The 22,688-nt window shown below is 45.6% G+C and overlaps 1 protein-coding gene across 1 annotated transcript; it reads left to right on the top strand.

Moving 5' to 3' along the window:
- Positions 1-243: 243 nt before the first annotated feature.
- Btnl9 (butyrophilin like 9) lies at positions 244-20,015 on the top strand. Its single transcript, XM_059269296.1, has 10 exons — positions 244-379; positions 4,051-4,180; positions 6,064-6,411; positions 8,124-8,405; positions 11,045-11,173; positions 11,878-11,910; positions 13,466-13,486; positions 13,680-13,706; positions 17,023-17,049; positions 18,284-20,015. The coding sequence occupies exons 2-10, from the start codon at positions 4,075-4,077 to the stop codon at positions 18,919-18,921; spliced, it is 1,611 nt and encodes a 536-aa protein (XP_059125279.1). The 5' UTR covers positions 244-379; positions 4,051-4,074; the 3' UTR covers positions 18,922-20,015.
- The last annotated feature ends 2,673 nt before the right edge of the window (positions 20,016-22,688 follow it).

Below are 22,688 nucleotides of genomic sequence, written 5' to 3'. Positions count from 1 at the left end.
CTGCAGATGCACCCTGTTCTAATAAAGTTCTCAGGTACCTTTGGCCTCATTCTAAGACCCTGGAAGAACATTTTCTATGGGAATTTAACTTGTGACTTTCCTCACAGGGACAGGATATGACGGAGACTTCCTCGTTTTGTTCTGTCTATTCTGGTTTTTATAGCAAAGGGCAGAACCAATAGCTTATGTCCTAAGGTGGAAGGTGGGTGAGTATTTCTGTCACTCATGAGCTGCACCCCCACTTCCTGAGCTCAGCTACCAGTCCATGTGGAAAGGGTCTTAAGCATCAGGGACTAATACTCCATAGTCATTCCCTTTACAGGGAGGCGAGATTGTCAGCATCTGTCTGCCACTTGGATCTTTTGCTGTTACCTAAAAGGTATGTGGCTCCCTTGCAATAACTGTATGAACCTTCTAGAAACAGCAGAAAACAGAGAGAGGCCCCTGGGGAAGCCTATCATAGAAAGAAGCTCGTATTGCCTCATCTTGGTGATTTTGTTAGGTGTTGAGGTGTCTTAGGAGAGATGCCCACTCAGGCTGACCCCTCTGAGGAAGTAAGATTCTGATGCATTCTTTTCCGCTCACAGATAAAAATGGTTCATTCTTTCGGGACTCCCTTCTTAAAGCAACTCAGCCCCTAGAGACAAAGAGGGTGGAAATCCTCTTATGGGCCAACTAAAATCACACTATTGTAGGCTAGCGAGCGGTAGTGGGCACTGGAGTGGGAAAGGGAGGGAGGTGCCTAAGTCTCATTTGCCCTTTGGAGTTTATGTGGGTAACGGCGAGATGAAACACACCAATTATGATTTGCAAAATCAGCAATGCCGAACAGAAGAGGTGAGAGATGGGCTTCAATACTGCAGTGTGCCCTTTATCCTTGGCGTCTTCAGAAAGGAACATCCCAGGGGATCCCAGCAGCCAGAGAGACTCTGGTCCCCACCAGCACAGCTTAGCTAGGTCCGAGGCCCCTTCACCGAGGTCCCCATTTTCATCCCCAAATTCAACCTATCTAGCTTCTTCTTTTCTCTGGCCAAACTTCTCCACCAGAATCAGAATCTGGAGCCCATTTCAACCTTGGTGCAAACGGTGGGAACCAGAAAGTGTTTCCTCTTAGGGGGCATCCGCACTCCAGGAAGGGTCAGAGCCTTTAGCTGAAGGACAGGTGGGAAAGGAACCTCGAGGCAGTGGTGGGGAGGGGTGTGGAGTTTCACCCACGAAGTCACTTTAGGAAAATTTCTTCTATTCCCTTCAGGAAGTCGCCAGACCACTGGTTTCCAGTGAAAGGCTGGCTATCCAGCAGATACCCCTGAGTACTGAACAGGAAGTAGGTATCTGTGACCCCCATCTGAGAGGATGCTAGCGGAGAGGTCTTAGGGACACTTCAAGTTGCTTTAACTAGCAGTAAAATTTCAATCCACTGACTGATTGGTCTTGTAGCTGGATTCTTTGTGATCTAGTCTCTTTAGTGCAGCTGGGGATAGCACTACTTGAGGCTGGGTGATTCCTAACAGTGTTATTTATGGTTTTGGGTTATTGATGCACATGAAAGCTGAAGCCAGACCTGAGGCAACACAGTTGGTGGGGAGCTGGATGAGAGAAAACAGGCGCTGTAAACAACAGCTGAGGTAGGAAGATCACTCTACCACCCACCAGCTGTGTGTTAAGGTGCCCCACATGCCTCGCTTTCCCTATCTGTAATTGGAGTTTATTAGTAAAAGCAGTAATAATACTGACGGTAAAGGTGAGTGTTTGATAAAGAAGTGTTCAATTTATGTTAGTGCGATTGCTGTGGGCATATGTATGAGTTTCATGTGCATGGCAGGGGGGCGGTGTGTGTGCGCATGTGCTCCCTGTATTTTTCAACCTCTTTTCCTGTAGCTTTGGTGATGGAGATCATGTGTGTCTATCACAGTAGAGAAATGACAACAGAGGACTGTGGATCCTCTAGCAATTCTGGAACACACCACCCCACTTGCTTGCCACTTGGGAAAGAACAGACTCTTCTTCTAGGCTAACCAGAGCAAGAGTTCATTAAGCTCTCTGTCTAATGCCCCGACGTCCTCTCCTGAGTGGACTCATGCTATCACCTAACACAGTTGACTAATTCCTCACATTGGAGCTCATCCAACTGGATCTGTAAATACAGTCGGTCCCACTGCTTTGCAAGGTGCTATCTGGGTGGTGATGTGCCCCACATGGCTTTGCTCTCTTGGGGTTATAAGCTGTGACCAGTCCACAGGACTAAGGTGCAAAAGGAAGGGAAGGAAACAAGATGTGTAAGAAACACAAAGCAAGCGTGGCTTCAGATGCCTGGCTGCCACTTGTCAGAACTGCCACAGACAGACACACACATTTCTGTTATCAGCCACAAAGGACAAGAGGTCTTACTGTCCTCCAGAGCTTTGATCTCTGCACAGGACCTCTGGTCTTGTTAGTTATTGCACAACTAATAATCCCATTAGGTTATAACCATCAAAACAGACAGGTTGGCTCCAGAGAGCTGTGTGCCCTCCTCCCTCTGAAGAATCTGTCTGGGACACAAATGGAGTGGACCCAATTTGCTTCTCTGCCTTCCCTCCATGACACTTGAGTCTGAGCTCCAAAGGCCCAGGACCCGGCACATTGACTTCTCAGACCGTTGCGCTTCCCACCTCACTACTGTGCTCCTACTGGTCTGGGTTCTTCTAGCCCAGAGGCCGTTCTGAGAGGCCCTCATCGATTCCTTCTTGCTTCTCCGCTGACTGCATTCCTACTGTACAATCCTACGTCTTTTACCAACGGTTTTGCAGACAGTGTGGCTGGTGCTCAGCGGAAGCAAAGGCTGTGCGAGGGTCACTAAGCCGTGACAAAAGACAGAGTAGAAAAGTGAGTTGGGATGAAGAGTGAAAATCCACTGAGTATCCCCTCCCCAGGGGGAACTGTTGTGATGGGATAAATAGTTTCTAGAAGAAAGTGGCAAGGTGGTGTTTTGAAAGTGGAGAGAGAGAGGGAGAAGGTGGTGACTTTTATTTATAGAGTATTTCTTCATTTCTATGTTTGAGACAGAGTCTGGCTAGGTAGCTCGGGCTCTCTTTACACTCGTGACCCCTTTGCCTCAGCCTTCTGCATACTGGGATACAGATGTGTACTATCGCATGCAATTAAAACATCTTGTCAACCCATAGAAGGCTTAAACTTTTCCCTGACATTGGTTCCTACCATGTCTCAAGCACAAACATTGTGGTCCATCCAGCTACAAAACCTGCCTTAAATCCTACAACTAAATAAAGAAGCTATGTGGAGAGACTGTGTACACTCCAAGATGTGTTGGCCACATGAGACTCACTGGCCTGTAGGCTTAGATACTAGCACAGAACCCAAGGGGGACTTAGAGGAGACAGCCTTGTGAGGGCTGAGTCTGAGTCTCCTGGACCACAGGAGGGAGAAGGGCTTGCCAGATGGCCTCCCTCCATCAGCTGGGCCTAAAGATGCTCTAAATATGAGAACGAACAGGACTAGCTAAGCCCCTGAAAGCACTACCCAAGGGATCAGAAATGATGAAACTGTCCCAGAATGTCCCAAAAGTTGACAGGCAGCGACCAGACATATACTCTGTTTTGGAAAAAAAACAGCTCTTTTCCTCTGTTCAATGAACCTGATGTTCCCCAGGGCAGAGAAAATTGTACACAAGTGGTGGAGAGGAAGGGAGATAAAGCTGCGTTGAGATTCTTCGGAGATTTCCCATTCTCTGGGGCGTGTCCCTAATCCAGCGGAGGGTGACACTGAGCTCCCACACAATGTATGGCTCCATTCCTGACTTTAAACAATACTTGGCTTCCTCTGGGATCCTTCAGCCCTGTCCGTTCACAACTCCGTGAGTTCCAACAAGCCCAATGGTAACAACATTGCCTGGTAAAATTAGAAGCAGTTCTCACATCCCGTCAGGGTTTAAAAGAAGCCACGGGCCTGATGTGAAACTCCAAAATCAGAAAACAACAAATAAGTGAGACAAGAGCAGATCTCGGTCCTGCTGGGCTGCCCACGTCACCCTGCATGTTGATTATCTTCCAGGTGGCTCGCCTGCACTGCTGACAGATGGCAGACTTCTCAGTATTCCCGGGGTTTCTGAAGCAAGTACCACGCTGCAGCATTTTCTTCACCCAGCTTCTCCTCTTCCTCCAGCTGGGGGAGGTGAACTCAGGTAGTGTATTTGATATGCAGCCATATTCAGTCCACCCAGGTAGGATACGAGCACCCAAACTCTGCTCTTATCTTTGCTAGATGCTCTCTAGGAATGGGCTCTCACAATGCTACACCAGACCATACTAACTGCTAAAGTGCAAAAAGATTCCCATGCAAGGTTTTGGATTTTTTTTTGGGGGGGGGGTTGGTTTATTTTTTCATTTTTTTTTTTTGTCACTCTTTATTTGTTTGGCTTTTGAGACAGGTTCTGGCTATGCAGCCTAGGGTGGCCTAGAACTCACAATCTTCTTGCCTCAGCCTCCCCAGTGCTGGGATTGCCGTTATAGACCACCATTGTATACCTCTAAACCAGTCGTTAAAGAGCCATACCACTTGATGTTCTTCCATCAGTCACCAGTCCCTGTTTCCCGTATACACCACCCGGGAGCAAAGATAAGCACAGCTAAGAGCAAGTCTCCTTCCCTCGAAAGCCTTGCAAAGCACACATTCCCTGGGAAGGAAATAGATGGAGGATAAACTGGGATTGGAGGGGGGGGGCAAAGGACAGAGAGAGCTCAGGTGTGTGAGAAAGACAGTTGAAGAGACCCTGGACAGGGAACCTGGTAGGAGGGCGATTGGGATTGACCAGGAGTCATCCAGGAGGCAAAAGGTTTTGTCCAAAATGACACATGATCTACGGACAAAATGCAGGATGGGGAGGGAGATCTAGCAAGTTGGAGTCTGGGGAAGAAGTTTTAGCTGAATTTGGAAAGGAAGAAATGGACTGATTTAAGGAGAGCAGAGAGACCACCTGGAGACTCCACAAAAGAAAAGAAATGATCAAATGAAAGATCATAACAGGTCTCTCCACAGCAGAATTCAGCAGGCATTCAAATACTAAACCACATAGAGCAGAGGACACCCATCGATCATGTTTCTATATGTTTTGTTTTTATAGAAGCTATACATGTGTGTTCTATTGATAAACACCATGAAAACTCTCTGTCCTGGCTAGTTTATTGTCAATTTGACACAAGTCAGAGATACCTGAGTAGAAGGAAGCACACGTGAGAAATTGCCTCCGTAAGACTGGCCTGCACGCAAGCCTGTGGCATTTTAAAATTAATAATTGACATGACAGGGCCCAGCCCACTGTGTGTGGTGCCACCCTGGGTGGGGGATCCTGGGGTATATAAGAAGAGGCTGAGAAGTCTATGGAGAATAAAGACAGTAGGCAGCACTCTACCATGACCTCTGCTTCAGTCCCTGCCTCCAGGTTCTTGCCTTGAGCTCCTGCCCTGACTTCCCTGTAAGATGAATTACATCCCTTCCTTCTCAGTTTGCTTTTGGTCATGGTGTTTATCCCAGCAATTGAAATTCTAACTAAAACCTGGACAAAATAAGACTTTCGACTCTCATTGAGCAGAATCACCACCATCATCAGCCATATGGCTTCTCTCTTTCAAGATCTTTTTCTTGGTGTGCTTACATCATTCTATATTTATATATTCTATTCTATATCATAGGCATAATTTTCTTTTTGTCACTTACACAAATATACAATTCTCTATTCTATATCATAGGCTTATTTATTTTTTGTCAAACATTGCATTTAGTGTGCTCCCCTGACCAAATAGCATTACTCTCGATCGATTCAAACCAATAACCAGTCCAGTCCTGTACAGTGTGCTTGGTTGGAACATGTGTACATATATATTTTAACTCATGCTCTGACTTTTTGCTCATGACAACTTCTTTTCCAGGAAACCACACAGGTTGTTGTTAGACAGCAACTCATCGTTGTCATTTGAATAGTTTGCTGTAGCTTTCTGATTTGCAAATTTTAAAAACTTAAGTTTGAAGTGGGTTGATCTTGGCCATTGTTTTGGATTGTTGTCCTAGATGAGGTCAAGGTTCTGGGCCCTGGAGAATCCATTTTGGCCCTTGTCGGGGAAACAGTGGAGTTCCCATGCCACTTGTCACCGTACCTGGACGCAAAGCACATGGAGATCCGCTGGTTCCGGACCCAGGTCTCAAATGTGGTGTACCTGTACCAGGAACAGCAGGGTCTCTCCAGCCCGCAGATGCCACAGTTTCTCAACAGGACTGTATTCGAAGCTAATGACATTGCCGATGGCAGCGTGACCCTGCATGTCCTCAATGTGGCTCCCTCCGACGAGGGCCGATATGGGTGCCGCTTTCTTTCTGAAGACTTCTCTGGTGAAGCCATGTGGGAGCTGGAAGTAGCAGGTATGTTTTGGAGCTAACCAGGAGCAGGAGACGGAGAAAAGGATCGGATTGATAGAGCTGCCATATACTCAAGGGGACATAATGGCACCAGGAATCTTGGATTGAGAGCAAACAAGCACAATGTGTTAAAACATTGAGTGGGGCGTGAAGACATATCTCAGAGGTCTATCTAGTGCCTGTCTAGCACAAACAAGACCATGGTTCAATCCTCGGTACAAGAAAAGAAAACAAAAAAAGTTTTTAAAAAGTTAAAAAAAGAAATTCTTACAAGTCTATATGCAGCAAATAAAAGGGAGAAAACGTTCATAAAAAATACTGAATGACTTCAAAACAGCTGAAAAGATAATTAGTGTCCATAATGACAAGGTGACTCAAAGTGACATCAAGGTATAACAGGCATTTGTACAAGATTGATATTTGTAGTATCACCTAGAGTTTCGTGAGCGTTGAAGCTTCCTAAATACCAACACATAGGAGCTGAATGTGGTCCATCATCACAGTCCACATTCAGAAGCGAGAAAGACAAAGAGCTCAGTGAACAGATGTGTAATGATTCCTCAAATCCATTAGTAAGAGGGAAAAACAACATGTAAAAGAAATTTGATGATGTATGTAAAGTGCACAAGAAATAAAGGGGAATACAGTAGAAAGAAATGTAAGATGTGCTAGCTAGAAGCTAATAGAATTTGATTACCTAAGTAGTGAGGATGTAAGGAATAAAAGTGATGGAGAAAGGCCTGAGGCTTTCCTGGTATGTATCTTATACATCATTAGTATTTAAACATTGATATGCTAATGTGTTTTTGATTGAAATAGAATTGCACCACTTTTCTCCCCTTCTTTCCTCTCTCCAACCCTTTCCAGCTACTCTCTCTCAACCCCTCCCATCCTCCCACTCTCCAGTTGATGGCCTCTTTTTCTTTGAGGATTATTTTTACATACATTCGGAGTGGTCTGCCTTGAAACCATATACATACCACCAACAAAGATAGACTCAGGATATATTGTACACACATACATAAATGTATTAATATTTTGCAAGTTTAAAATATATGGCTGGGAATATTGCTCACTGGTAGGATGTTTACCTAGATGAACAAGACCTGAGTTTGACCTCTAGCACATAAATTGATAGTTAAATGACAAATGATAGCTAGATAGATAACAGAGCCAGCTCTATTAGACTGGGAAAGGATTGCATATACCATAGGCACTTGAGATCTAGTGAGAATTAACAGGATATTCAGTTGGGATTTGGGGTGAGATGATTCTTCATTGTAGTGAGATCACTTATTGCACAATATAACTGAATGCACATAGCCCTCCTCTGAATATTTCCTAATGTCCCTGTCTAGTCTAAACTGTCCTTATCAGTTCATAGCTGGAGGGCTGTGAGCTCACATCGGTGATAAGAAGAGTCATAATTCCTGCCGGGCGGTGGTGGCGCATGCCTTTAATCCCAGCACTCGGGAGGCAGAGCCAGGCGGATCTCTGTGAGTTCGAGGCCAGCCTGGACTACCAAGTGAGTCCCAGGAAAGGCGCAAAGCTACACAGAGAAACCCTGTCTCGAAAAACCAAAAAAAAAAAAAAAAAAAAAAAGAAGAGTCATAATTCCTGACATCTTATGGTGACCTCAGATGATGAATGGTGGCATGAACTTTATGCTTAGCTTCTAGGAGTAAGCCTGATCTTTCACAATCCTGCTTTCCCAGGGTTGGGCTCAGACTCACACCTCTCCCTTGAGGGCTTCAACGAAGGAGGCATTCAGCTACGATGCAGTTCCAGTGGCTGGTACCCCAAGCCGAAGGTTCAGTGGAGAGACCACCAGGGACAGTGCCTTCCTCCAGAGTCTGAAACCATTATCCAGAATGCCCAAGGCCTGTTCAGTCTGGACACATCTGTGATTGTCCGAGGAGGGACTCATAGCAATGTGTCTTGCTCAATCCAGAACCTCTTGTTGGGCCAGAAGAAAGAGTTTGTGCTCCAGATTGCAGGTCAGTAGGCACTGGCTCACACATATCTTTCTAATCATCAAAAGCTCCGTGTTGATTGGCCCATAGGTGGTCTGTGAGGATATAAGGATTCTGAGGTGTGGCTGATTATGGGATGGGTTGGGTTTGAAACCTGAATCTACTTGGCTAAGTGACAACCGAGTAGAGAGTGAGGAGGCCCAGAGGAGCAGCATTTCTATACCAAAGGTCATGCACCCATAAAGCTCACTATAGATCGTCACGAGAATTCCTCTGTTCCTAACATCATCCCTCAAGCCACTATTTGTAGAACCCCAAATTCTGACCCTCTGGTTCCCATCCCAGGGAGTGATTCAGAAGATAAAGTGAGTGAATAATAGCATGCCTTAGAAGGCGGTAGTACTAGAGAGAACCGAGAAGCAGAAATCGGTACCTGGGAGTAGTGTCATGTAGATCTGGGTTATAAAAAGGCAACTCAGGTCAGCAGGTGTTCAGGCAAAGAGTTGAAATTTCAGCCATTGCTTGGTTTCAAAGTCTATTGTTTTAAATTTTACTTTGTTTTCTGTGTATGGGTGTTTTGCCTGCATGTATGTCTGTCCATCAGCTGCATTCCTGGTGCCCTCTGAGGCCAGAAAAGGTCATAAGATCCCCTGGAATTGGAGTTTCAAAAGGTTGTGAGCCACCACATGGGTGCTGAGAATCAAATTATAGGTCTTCTAGAATAGTAGCAAGTTCTTTTAACTGATAAACCATCTCTCCAGCCCTCAAGGTCTTTATTGTTTTAAGCCTTGGAGACAAATTTAACCTATGGGTTATTTTTTCTATAAATCTAAGTCAATAGTTATAACAGAAAATACCATCTTCCTCTGTATCAGGCAGACATGCACGATCTGTATGCATGATCTCAAGACAGACTGTAACATGCCCTTAAGTAGGTTGACTTTATAGCATAATTTGTCATGCACAGTTCATTTTAAATTCCCCTGGTCGCTGGGTAGTGGGGAAATCTGTGCTAGCTGTCTTTATCCAAAGGGAAAGCAAAGTGTACCCATCTCTAAGGCAAGCATGAAAGTTCAACCTGGAGCTGGCCCCTAAATTTAAATTCTCAGAGCACAAAGGGATTTGGGTATCTTGTCCTTGATGTTTGCCTGTCAGATGGATGGTCCTGAAGAACAATAGTCCTGGGTTATAAAGTTGTCAAAGTTGTTTAGCTTTCTAATAGGCTTGCTTGCATCTCAAAGGAATAAAGAATTTAAAAAAATTCCTAAAGAGAACCTTAGATTAGATCCGTATATATCTAAATTTATACCATTTATAGTTTATTATTAATCTTACATACATAGACCTTTAGATCTGTACATACTTGCCCATGCCCATTGCTGTAAATGGATCTCAGGTGGAGAGACCACAGAGGCTGGAACAGAGGACCTAGGTCTAGCCACCAAGTCAGTGAGGCAGCAGGATGCGCAGTGAAAGCTGTATGTGAAGGATAAACCTAGTGTGGCCAACCCCGTTGTACAAGACGGTGAAAATGGAGTTCTAGGAAACCAACATTTCAGAAGAGACTACAAATGCTGGCAAAATAAACCAGACTCAAAAGGAAAAAATACTGTGTGACTTTACTTACGTAACGTACCCAGAACGGTCCAGTTCTTATAGACAGAGAGTGCAATAAGCGGTTTTAAACAGCCTGCAGGCCCAGAGTGCACAAGGTGTTAGTGTTCAGTGGACAGTGTGGGATGATGAAAAATTTCTAGAAATGGAGACTGGTGATAGGTGTACAACATGTGGGTATAGTTAATGTCACTCAACTTACAGTTAAGCGTGGCTAAGATGAGGGCTAGGGTCTAGCTCCTTGGTACAAAGCCTATCGCTCACATGAGACCCTGGAAGAGTAACCAGGGCTCTTAACCACTGTGATCTCAGCTTCAATTTACCATACTTAAAGATTAAAAATGCTTTTTTAAAGAAACCCCCCTCTGAGATAAAGCATTACCTTTGAATAATTAGCTCACAGAGACACAAACATTACTGAACCGGCAGATGCTTCTGCAGGCTTATGCTCCAGGTTGCTCTCATCCCTTCATCTTCTGGCCACTCTCGGAGGTGCCCTGGCCTGCATACAGCCCCAAGCTGCACCCTACCTTTGAGGATTGCTTGGGGAGCTGCTCTGGTTAAACAGCTGTTGGCTTTGTTAGGAATTCCTCCAGTGGTGTGAGAACTGAGATCAATGTGAGGGAGCAAGTGGCCACCATGGATTCTCCTACCAGGCAGGACAGCTCACTGGTTTTCAAAAACAAAACACTTTGGATTGTGGGTTCATTGAAGTGTAGGATCAGAGCTGGAAGAAGTGGCCGCCCAGTTATAAGAGGTGGTGAGGTGAAGGGCAGACCAGGCAGAACCTGTCCTTCAGCTTCAGTTCACAGTCCTTTCTTTCTTGATGCTCACACTAGTCCTGCCCTTGCTCTGGATCCTACCTGGAGTGAAGACTGAGCAGCTGTCCTCATGTCCAGTTCATACCTGGCTGCAGGGGCTCCCGGTGCAACTGGCCACCCTAAGGTCACTCAAGGCTTTCCCAGATGTGAGGTCCAAGATAGTCTTGTCTTAGTGCTTTTAGTGGAGCCGAAGTCGAGACAGCCAACACCATGTGACCTGTTTTCCAGATGTGTTCCTACCCAGACCTTCGCCCTGGAAGAAAGCGTTCCTGGGAACCCTGGCAGCCCTCCCACTCAGTCTGGCTGTGCTCACCATCCTGGCTCTGCAGTACTTTTACAAGCAGAGATGCTCCCAAGGTATGAGGCAGGCCCTGGAGCTGGTTTTGCTCCGTAGAGATGCAGTCTAGGGGTCTGGATCGGGTTTGTTTTCTGTGCCGTTAAATAACTAAAAGACAGGAAATATCTGAAACTTAACAGATAGCAGCAGGGAAATCTCAAGGTCGGTAGACAGAATCGATAGTTGAAAGGGGTTTTTATTGGCGATGAGGAAACACACACAGACAACAGAGACATGCAGAGAAAAAGACCCTCTGAGAAGCTAAGTGGGTGGGGGTGGGGGCTCAAAAAGCCGAAAAAATTCCGGTCTCTTCCTGAGGGCTGGAACTTTAAAGCCTCTGAAGAGTCCTCCTCCCCTACTTTAGGGTTGGTCAGTTTGAGGACAGATAGAATGGTTGATTGGTCCCCAAATGTCCCTTGAACTTGTTGAATCAGTCCATCAGGAGGGGGCCTGCTGGTGGGAGGCCAAAGCTGCTAGACTTTTGTCTCAAGTAAGGAGGTTAGGAGGAAGCTGGACATCTTGGAAATTTGCCATCTTTAATGCCTAGCCATGATCCCTCTCCCTGTCTGCATACCAGGGGGTCTACCTGCTAGTGTCTAAATAGGAAAGTGGTGGGATGTGGGGAGCCGTGGAGGGACACAGCGGCAGAAGGCCACCCAGACTGGAATGAGACCTAGATTCGGGCAGGCCCTACTCAGCTTTCCCCATTCGCTCTTTCTTTCAGAAAAGCTGAAGGAGCAGGGCGAGAAGGACAGAGGTAAGTCAGCAGAGGTGCCCTCTCCCCACATCCTGAAGCAGGGCACGGGGACCCGCTGGGTTTCCAAGGCAAGTCTTGGAGGGGGAGTCTAGGAGGCAGACAGAGAAAGGGAAGGACAGAGTTTGCTTGGACTGACAGTGTCCAGGCACCCTGGTTGGCTTCCAGATGCACAGAGCTGAGTCTGCACACCATGTAGATAATCTGCCCTGTCTGGTCCTTCCTCACTCTGAGAGCATCCTTTTTTCCTTTTGTCTCCAGGAAGACTGACTGCAAGGTTGGGTAAGTTCTGGGTTCCTCACCACAGGGCAGGCTGCGGGACAAGTGAGTTTAACTGGCCACCTCTGGAGCAGAAAAGGGCCTTCAAGCGGCTAAGGATCCTTTGAGGAAGAGAGCATCCATTTGGTTCTCATCCGTCTTTGTGCACCTCTTCTTCCTCAGTCAGACTGAGATGGGCTGCCTGTGGGTGTCCAGCTTCAGGGTTTCTTCTGCAGGAGAACCTCTGAGCAGACCCTGCTGGAGTGTTTACTCCTTCCAGTTCATCTTCCTGGAATCTGTCGTTCTCTTTTTAAGTCAAATGCCACCGTGAAGAATGACCTTGAACTTGCACTCAAATGGGAATGCTCTGGTAAATTACTTTCCCTCTCATTGGAACACACCCACTTAAAACCATAGAGGGGTGTGCTGTAACAGAGGGGTGTACAAAGGAAGGTGGGAATCTGAGCACCTTGGTGAAGGCCAGCAATCCCAGCATTCCACTGGTGAGACAGACCTAAGAGGGTCAGTAATTTTCAGGCCATGCTGCTTAGAGAGAGACCTTGTCTCAAAAAAACAAAAACAAAAACAAAACAAAAAACAAAGAAGGTTGAGAGATCCCAAATAAAGGGGAACTGGAGAAGGCCCCCATAATTAGAATGAAGATCCAGAGAACCAAAATTTGATTGCCCTGTCAAAACTCCAGACAAACAGCAAGAGTCGAGAGCCTTGTCTTGCTGCCTACTCAATCCTACCGAGCAAAACCGCTTCAATGAGTCATCAACACCACAGTCTATATTAGTATATAAAGAGTACAAAAGGTGGAGAGACCAGAGGACTGTGTTCTAGTGGCAGAGTTGGATCCTTTCCACCTAGCCAGGAGAAATAATTGTGGTGTCCTTCCTGTCTTTAAACGAAGATCTTGGATCTTGGGGGTCAGCAAATGACCCCCAAAATCATATAGGCTGTGCTGGGTACCTGGACTTATTCACACACTTCTGCCCCCACCCCCTTCCCCGCAAATGCCAGGGAAATCCTGTGGTTCAGAAAGAGTGAACCTCTCTAACCAGATCTAGGCCTTGGGAAAAACCCTTTAGAACCAAGCCTATTTTCCTCTCTGGCCCAGTGCCTGTTGATGTCTTCCTCTGAAATGAAGATAGGATAAAGGCCCTGGAGTGCAGGGGATGAGCCTCCTTCTACAGGGCAGTGTGGCATCAAGGGCAGAGTTGCAGTCAGAAGTGGTTTGAGATTAACGAAGGTCTTTGCCTCAAAAGGTTGATGTTTCTCTCTGTTCTGCTTGCAGAGAGACTTCAGACAGAGCTTGGTAAGTGCCCTCCACCCCAGAACTATCCCTTCCTGTCCCGACTTTGTACCCTAGCTATCTCCCAACAAACTATGAGCCCAGGCTGGAACTGCAGACTGCATGGGTGGTGAGGGGAGGGATATTCAGACAGCTGTGACACAGATGTAATGTGGTGTCCTGACGTTCTGATTTCCCTTTTCCTTTGCTGCTTCAGACTGGAGAAGGTCCGAAGGCCAGGCTGGTGAGTAAAGTCTGTTTCTCTCCCACTGCTTCTCACTGGGCTCCCTGACTTACCATGATCAAATCACATCCCTCTAAATGCATTTCCAACTTAGGACATTTCCATTTATGAGTTAATTTACAAGTAAATTGAAAATGCACTGTAAATTGTACATTGAAAATGGTCTAAGTTGGAAACGCATTGATACATCTACCAAATATCACAGATGAGCAGTACAGTGCTGGAGTGTTGTGCAGGTACCTTCTGATCACGTGACTGTCTGGGGCTGTGACTCACGGTGGCTTCCCAGCATCTCCACAGAGTAAACATGTCACCAATCACCAGCCTGAGAAGTGATCAAAATTCCAAGTATGGTTTCTAATGAATACATATGGCTTCCACACCATCGTAGAGCTAAAAACAGCAACAAAAACAAAAAACCGTAAGTCAAGTCATCATTAGCCAGCTCCTCTCTGTCCATGGCAGCATCACAGTCTCTCTGGTGCTTCCGCCTTCTCTCATACACTTCACATGTTGTATGCATATTTTACTTGGTAGAGGTCAGACCCAGGTTTCACTTTTATATTTATATTTATTGTCCAGAGGCTACATGTGGGAAAACATAGCTTCCAATTCTGGTTACACACTACAGTCACCTGAATTTCTGATGTTCACCCTCCAACTGCCTGCCCGTCTAGAGCAGACATGTTACTACACATGTAAATACTTCTCTTCACATCTGAATGAATATGAGGGCATGGCCACTCCTAGGTACGGCTGAGCAGAAGGTTTTTATTGTAGATAGGAGGGAGAGTACAGTCAGAGGCATCTGGAAGAGCCCAGACTGAACTGGCTCATGAGAGGAGGGGTTAGAGGGAGAGAGAAAGAGAAGAGAGAGGGAAGAAGAGAGAGGGCAAACAGAAGAGAGGTGCAGGAGAGCAGCTGAGAGCAGAATCAAGAAGAGAACCCAGAGAATGTGTAGCCAAAATGGCTGAGTTATATAGGGAAGAGAAGGGGGGGGGAGGGGAAGTGAAGCCCAGGGACTGGAGAGGTTTAGGGTAGGGGGCAGGGTGTGCCAGCAGGGCTGAGGGAGCCCAGAGGCTAGCATAGACCCTGATAATGTAATAGACACCACAGGCATGGTAAATGGAAGAGCCGATGTCACTTTTGACAGGGCTAAGGAGATGACTTCTTTTAGCAAGTAGGAACTATCTTAAGTCCCAGAAGGAATGCTGGCTTTTGTCTAAATGCCAGGCTTTGGGGAAAGGGATTTCTCAGGACCTAACAATACCATAAGGGCCTATATTCCCTCCATAAGACCATCAGCCTAATACATATTTTGTTTTGTATATATTCTTGCAAATCTGAATTTCTACTTTGTCACATGCATTTTAGTTTGTGTAAACATCATTGTCTCATGCTGTCTGTCCCTTGCTCTCTATATGCATCACTGTTCAAATATCCACCTCGTAGGTGTGTTAGGTCTGTTTCTTCTCGCTGATTCTCACTGCACACCACTGCAAAACACACTGAATAAGCCTGAAGTGTGCTATCCTATCACCCTTTTTCTCTAGGAGGTACAACCAGGAAGGGAGATTAAGCTGTTAGTTAGACAAAGGGTTCCCAGAAAGCCATCATCCTGCCATCAGCAATGGTGAGGCTCTGCACACCTGCATCCTGTGTGAGCTAGCTCTCTAAGTTTTCTGGCCCATGGGGATAAATGCTTCCTCATTCCTTTATTAGTGGCTCATCTCTGGATGCTAAGACTTTGAACATTCCTATATTGTGTGTATATATATATATATATCCTTATTGATATATAGTGTATATATATATCCTTATCAATATATACATATATTGTTATTGACGTTAAACAACATGGATTCCTTTTTACTATTGTATCATTTGCTGTTAGTCTTGTCCATGTTCCCCTTAGTGAAGAGCGATCATTACTTTTGATAAAGTTAATTAATCAAATTTTTAACAGTGGCTTATGCTTCTGAAGTTTTATTGAAGATCTTTGCTAAGGATACCACAATGATATTGTCTTATAATTTCTTTTATTAATTTATAGGGTATTTCTCAGCCTTCTGTTAGTGTCACACAATACCTGAAATAGTAAACTTACAGTGATCAAAGGTTTGCTTGGGGTCACAGTTTCAGAGGTAAATCCACAGTCACTTGGGCCAGTGGCAAGGCAGCAGTGAGTAAGGAATGAGTGGTAGAGGAAGCTACTTGCCTCGTGGTAGACAGGAAGCAAAAAGAGAACCAGGAGAGGCCAGAGACTAAGGTACCATATAGTGCAGAGCAGAGGACAAAGCCTTTCACTCAGGACCATTGGAGAACATTTCAGATCCAAACTGCAATAATATGTTTCATGTAGATATCCATTAATCAGTTCTACAGAAGTCCCAACACTGGGAGTGAGGTGATAATCCACAGACTTGTCTGTGTGCACTGAATGGGTCTTCTCAATGCCATTTAGTACACCAGGGGTAATTTTCCCATCGAGGCAAGGTTTCGACTTGAGTATATTCAGTGCAGATGCGCTTGTCCATGGACTCACCTCCCTACTCCTTATTTCCACCATTATGGCTTTTATAGCAAGTTTTTATAATTCAAGTTTTATAGTTCAAGTTTTTATAGTTCGGGTTTTTATAGTTCGTTTTCTTCCCCACATCTGCTTCCCTTTTAAAGTTAATGAACCTTTGAAAACACAAATTTACACAGTTCCTTTAAAAATTCTCAAGTTGATTTGGACGAATGGTTTAAAATTTATAGGCAAACTAACATTGGATCAATACTTTGCTAGAACTAAGTTATCCATATTAGAGCTGTGCATCTCTAAAGTTCCACTGACTGTTTTGATTCCAGTCCAGAGTTAATCCTCTAGCATCCTGAAAAATGTCTTCTATTGTTTTGGATCAACTCTTTGTTTCAAAATAGAACAAGAGGAAACTAAAGAAAAATCTACTTGGAATGATCCACAATAAAAATGGAGGCTGTAAAGAGAAGACTGGGTATCTAGAAGGCATCTTAGGACTGACCGAGCCCAGCTCAGCAGGGCCTCCAGAACTGAGATTGGCCAGGCGGAGATAGGTTTCATTTTCATCCTTTGGTACCAAGGCTGCTTGTTCCTTGCCTCTGTGTTCCATCTTCCCAATGTAACTTGAGGCTGTACACCACTTTGGTAGACCCCTGTCCAGTCCAATCCATCCCTAGGTGGGGATGAGACTATTTAATTTGTGGGCAGTTCTTGAGCAAGGGAAGTCACCCTCAAGGTCCCAGAATTGCCTGCTTAGCTCTCTGAGTCCCTTCTCTTTCTCTTTGGTTTCAGAGTGGAGAGCGGCCCAGCAATATGCAGGTAAGTACCTGAAACTGCCAAGTGTGACTGGTGGCAGGGTTGGGTTGGGTCTTGCATAGAAAGGATGGGGAGGGGTCTGACATTAGAGGAAAGGTTTTTCCAGGAGCCAAATCCATCTCCTGGAAATGAACACAGTATACATACAGCATGCTGCACACTCTAATGTGCACACATGTTTCATACACAAGCTGTTCTCACACAGGCACAGCTTTTTGGGGTTTACTGGGTTCATTTCCTAAGGCAGGAAGGCTGCTTCTGGAATCTGTTTGTAGAAGAAATGGTAGAATCTGAAAGGAACCTCTCAGATTGCTCCTCAGAAGGGCCCCTCAGGCAGGCATGATACACACCTGAAATCCCAGCATTGGGAGGCTGAGGCAGGAGGATCATGAGTCAAGATCAACCTGGGTTATACAGGGAGACCTTGTCTCAAGAAATGGGTGGATAAGTGAGACAGTCGATTAACTTGAACTGTTTGGAAGGCCCCCAAGGCAGTGGGACCAGGACCTGTCCTTAGTGCATGAGCTGGCTTTTTGGAGCCTGGGGCCTATGCTGGGACACTTTGCTCAGCCTAGGTGAAGGGAGGAGGGGACTGGACCTGCCTCCACTAAATCTACCAGGCTGAGCTGAATTCCCAGGGGAGTCCTTGCCCTGGAGGAGATAGGAATGGGGATGTGGGTTAGGGGGAGGGCGTGGGGGGGGTTGGAGGAGGGAGGACAGGTGAATCCATGGCTGATATGTAAAATTAAATTAAATTATAAAATTAAAAAAAAAAGAAACAGGTGGGTTGAGTATTTGGGGGTTATCCTCCAATTTCTCAACCATCAAGTGGATGGATGTGTTTGGGGCATGGGTGTTGGAGTGTAGGCCACTGGATTAGATCTCAGAGGTTCCCTGTAGTTTTAAGAGTTCTAAAATTGCTGTAAAGCGGAGGCACAGCGAGGTTGTTCAGACTGGGAGGTGGGACCAGAGGAAACAAGCCGCAAAAGGCTTGACTCTATCCTAGTAAATCTACCCAAGAACCTACCTCATTTGAAACAGAAGAATGGGATTCAGGAATTGTCTGTTAGGAAAGGAATAGGCTTCAGGAGTGTGACACTCTGGGAAGAGGGGTAGTTGACAGTGGGGGGTGGGGGGGGGGAGAAGGGAGGGGAGGGGAAGGGAGGGGAGGGGAAAGGAGAGGAGAGGAGATGCCTGAACCTTCCCCAGCTGTTATTAACCCTATGCTTCTGCTCAGTGGACGTGACCTTGGATCCCACCACAGCGCATCCTAGTCTGGAGGTCTCAGACGATCTCAAGAGTGTGTCCTCCCGACCGGGGGCGCCCAGTATCGCGGCCCACGGCCTGCAGCGGTTCTCGGAGCAGACGTGCGTGCTGAGCCGGGAGCGCTTCTGCAGCGGCCGCCACTACTGGGAGGTGCACGTGGGCCGGCGCAGCCGCTGGTTCCTGGGCGCCTGTCTGCAGTCGGTGGAGCGCTTGGGGCCGGCGCGCCTGAGCCCCGCGGCCGGCTACTGGGTGATGGGGCTGTGGAACTCCTGCGAGTACTTCGTGCTGGACCCGCAGCGCGTGGCGCTGGCGCTACGAGTGCCTCCTCGGAGGGTAGGCGTCCTGTTGGATTACGAGGCGGGGAAGCTGTCCTTTTTCAATGCGTCAGATGGCTCGCACATCTTCACCTTCACCGACACTTTCTCAGGGGCGCTCTGCGCCTACTTCAGGCCCCGAGCCCATGATGGCAGCGAACACCCAGATCCCCTGACCATCTGCTCTTTGCCGGTTAGAGGGCCACATGTCTTCGAAGAGAACTACAATGACAACTGGCTACAGCCCTATGAGCCCTTGGACCCCGCCTGGGCTGGTGATGAGGCCCTGTGGTGACCCCAAGGCCAGGTCCAAGCAGCATGCTGAAATCCTGGACAGCGCTTTCCTCCCTTGCTGCCAAAGCATGCAGAGGCTCACACAGAGGAAGAAGGACCAGAGGACTTTGGCATATGCAATTGTGTGTATATGATCATCTTTAAGGAAAGCGGGCAAATGAAAGATCGTTTGTATATATAGCAGGATTCTGGAGTGTGCACTGTGGGGATAGGAAAGAAGTCAGAAGTATCCGCTAGTTTGTGTATATATATATATTTCTGTATGTTTTGTGTAATTTTGTATATTCTGTAAAAGTCTAGAAGTAATGACATTTCATAACCTATGGCTAAGATCTGAGTTTTAAACATCATTTCCTACAAAAACGAGAAGGGAGAAATGGTTGATTCCAGGACTGGGGTATAGAAAGCCCAAAACTTGGACCCATTTTGTCCTATACAATAAAAGTCAGTCTTCAGAAACTGATATGGAACAGGGTAGTTCAGATCTGCTGTGCAAAATGGGGACTGTGATTAGGAACTGCAGAGTGCATACTTTAAAACCAGAGTAAATATTAAGCGTTCTTGCCATAAAAATAGATAAGTGAGGTAATTTATATGTCAGTTGGTTTGGTTTAGCCATTCCAGAATGCACAAATTTATCAAAACATGCTGTCCACCACAAATATACACAATTTTTGCTTGTTGATTAAAATAAGTAAATAAACATTTTTTTTTAAAAAGCAAACCGACATAGGTACAGTTTGTAGTGACTTCCCTGGCCATCTGTGCAGCAATAGAAACGTGGAAATCAATAAGGGCAGTGATGAGGCTGGGGTAGAGGGCAGGGGTAGAGTGCTTCCCTAACCTGAGGGATCTCACACATCTTCAACTTCACTGACACTTTCTCTGGGGCAGGGTATTAGTTCCCCAGGACAGCAGGGGAAGGATTAGGATGGCAAGGATGCAGTATTACTCCAAAATGTACATACTAGTAACAATATACAGACCGAACAAGCTATATTTAGGAATATGTGTGTATATACATATACATATACGCATGTAGTAACAATTAATTTTAAAAGGCCATGAATTTGAATGAGAGTAACAAGTTATGATATGTGGGAGGACTTGGCAGGGGGGTGGGGGAAGGAAGGGAAAAATGATGTAATTTTATTATAATCTCAAAAATTAAACAATAAAATAATGCAGCATTAGATGCTAACTAAAATCCAAATGCATAAATCTATGCCAGCACTTTAATTTTTTTCTTTTTCTGTTTTTTTTTTTGAAGGGGAAACTTTAAAAAAAAGTCAAATAAAACCTATCTAAAAGACAATGGGGAAGGTGGAATGAAAAAGTTACTGGCTTTATTTACATCATGGAAATAAGTGGCATAGACAAAAAAGAGTAATGGATGCTAAACTCACTGAGCAAAGTCTATTGGAAAGCTGTGGATCTGCCAGAGTCCAGCTCCGTCTGACCTGTTCCCACCTCTCGAAGGGTTCTTGGGTGGAGGAGAGAGGAATGAAGAAATGATGGATAGAAAGAGATGATAAGAAAGACAGAGACTCAGGATAGCTGAGGTGGGGCAGTGCTGAATCAATACCCAGCCATCCAGAACTTTATTCAAAGGCTTTTTATAATATGCCAAGGGAAGAGACAGAAGACTTCCCCCTTGCAAGATCAAAGCACACCGTACAGCCAAGGGTAGACCCTTCCAAACACCTGGTAACCACACCTGTGGTCAAATCATCCCATTATTCAGCCCTGCTGGGTAAAGCAAGCTCAGATTCTCTAACCCTGAGTAAGGTCTCACTAGATAGCCCCTGTGGGCTCCCACAAAAAGCAAGATGTTTCCACAGTCTTTAGTAGAAATCTAACATACTTCTTAAAAGTAGGGGGAAGGACTTTAGAGTTCTTTCCTCAGTTCATTGGCATCCTTCCATTCTTGGGAGTGCCTTTTCTTTTCTTAAAAGCTGTCTCTATTTGTACTCCATGCCTAGCTTAAAAGACATAACTTTTCCCCTTTCTCCTTGTGGCTATCAGGATTTTCACCTCATCTGTACTAGTTTGCATTAACCTCTAATAAAACTGTCCTTGAGCTTCTTTTAGGAAAAAAAAAAAAGGGGCAGAGGGAGAGTACTTCTGCATTGATAATCTGCAAGATGAACTGAGTGGTAACATTTACATTTTCAAGGATGAGACAAGACATTAGGTCAAAGGGAAATGAATAGGAGCCCAAAATATTTTTCTAAAAAAAAAACTTAAGTGAATATTTTTATGAATGAAACATTAGTGCTGTAGTGATGTAGGAAAATATTGCTCTTCACAAACATGTCCTGAGACAGGAACTCTCATAGATTGACTCCCATTGGAATAGAGGTGTCTGCAGCCTAGCTTAGGGGTTCAGCAGCCCACTTGAGGGGTTCATCTGTGTGAGTGACTACCACTTGATTAACAAAGGCTTCCTTCTTGGGCAGGACATGTCGCTCAGTGGTAGAGTGCCTGTCTAGCATGCAGGAGGCTCTGGGTTTGATGCCCAGCATCACATCAAAAAACAACCAGCCAGGTGGTGGTGCACACTTTTAATCCCAGCACTTGGGAGGCAGAGGCTGAGGATCTCTGAGTTCAAGGCCAACCTGGTCTATAGAGTGAGTTCCAGGACAGCCATGGCTACACAGAGAAACCCTGTCTTGAAAAACAAAACAACAAAAATACAGAACTCCCTATTCTATCATAAGCATTCCAAACTAATGCCACTCTATCTTGATTTCCCCCCCCCACACACAACAATTTAAACTTTAAAATGTATTCAGAACCTGTTCACTTCTGGTCACTTTCCTTTCTACCGAGATCCAAATTCCATAACCTCTCACCCAGATCAGTGTAGGAACTTCCCTATGTGCCCTGCACAGCAGCCTGGGTGGATCTACTAAAACAGATCAGCTGGGCATGCTGGTACACACCTGTACATGTACACCCCAGCACATGGGCAGATAATGAGATTGGGACCAGCCTAGGTAGGTTATATAGTGGGTCCCTAGCTCCCAAACACAAACAACAAACAAACCCAGGGCAAACCCTGTCTCTCTTCTTGTTCAGAGCTCTATCTCCTCACACGCCTGACTAGATCCTATGTGAGGTGGCCTGGTTCTCTCTAGCCAGCAAGATCTCATTCTCTCCGTCTCTCCACTCTAGAACTCATTTTCAGCTGCCTCTTTAGCTGGAACACTTTGAATCTTGGCCCAGACTCTAAACTCCCTAAGGGCTGGACCATGTTTCCTTCTTCACGGGTATCTCCACATGCTACCTGACATACTGTGAAGTCCCAGGGAACTGGTGGCAGTCTCTTGTGTGCTGGAACAATTAATTAGACATTTTCTTTTGGTCCAATATGTTTAAAGGAGGTCTTTATTGAAAATGTAGATCAAAAAGGTTTTCTCTTGACCTGGGTATGATGGTACATACCTGTAATCTCAGCAATTAGGGGTGGAGGTGCTGAGGCATGAGAAGTAGGATGATCATAAATAAGTTCAAGGCTAGACCAGGCTGAAAAGTGAGATGAGACACCATTTCAGAGACAAAATGCCCAAATTGCACTTCCTAAGGCCCTCCTGAATATCTGTATTCAAAGATACTCTGTCTTTTCAAAAGTCAATTCCTATGCCTGTGTCTGGTAGTCCATAGATCCATGCCTATAATCCCAGCACATAGGTGAGACAGAAAGACCAGGTGATTGTTGGCTGTATAGAGGGTCTAAGGCTAGCCAGGGCAGTACCAGGCACCATC

Source organism: Peromyscus eremicus, chromosome 8a, assembly GCF_949786415.1.
Source record: "Peromyscus eremicus chromosome 8a, PerEre_H2_v1, whole genome shotgun sequence".
Lineage (NCBI taxonomy): Eukaryota > Metazoa > Chordata > Mammalia > Rodentia > Cricetidae > Peromyscus > Peromyscus eremicus.
This window is presented reverse-complemented; position numbering and strand designations above follow the sequence as displayed.

Excerpts from the sequence above, each read along its gene's own strand:
- Btnl9 (XM_059269296.1), top strand. The coding sequence starts at position 4,075 with ATGGCAGACTTCTCAGTATTCCCGGGGTTTCTGAAGCAAGTACCACGC. Across the intron at positions 13,707-17,022 it reads AAGGTCCGAAGGCCAGGCTG|AGTGGAGAGCGGCCCAGCAA; the intron begins GTGAGTAAAGTC and ends CTTTGGTTTCAG. Across the intron at positions 17,050-18,283 it reads AGCGGCCCAGCAATATGCAG|TGGACGTGACCTTGGATCCC; the intron begins GTAAGTACCTGA and ends GCTTCTGCTCAG.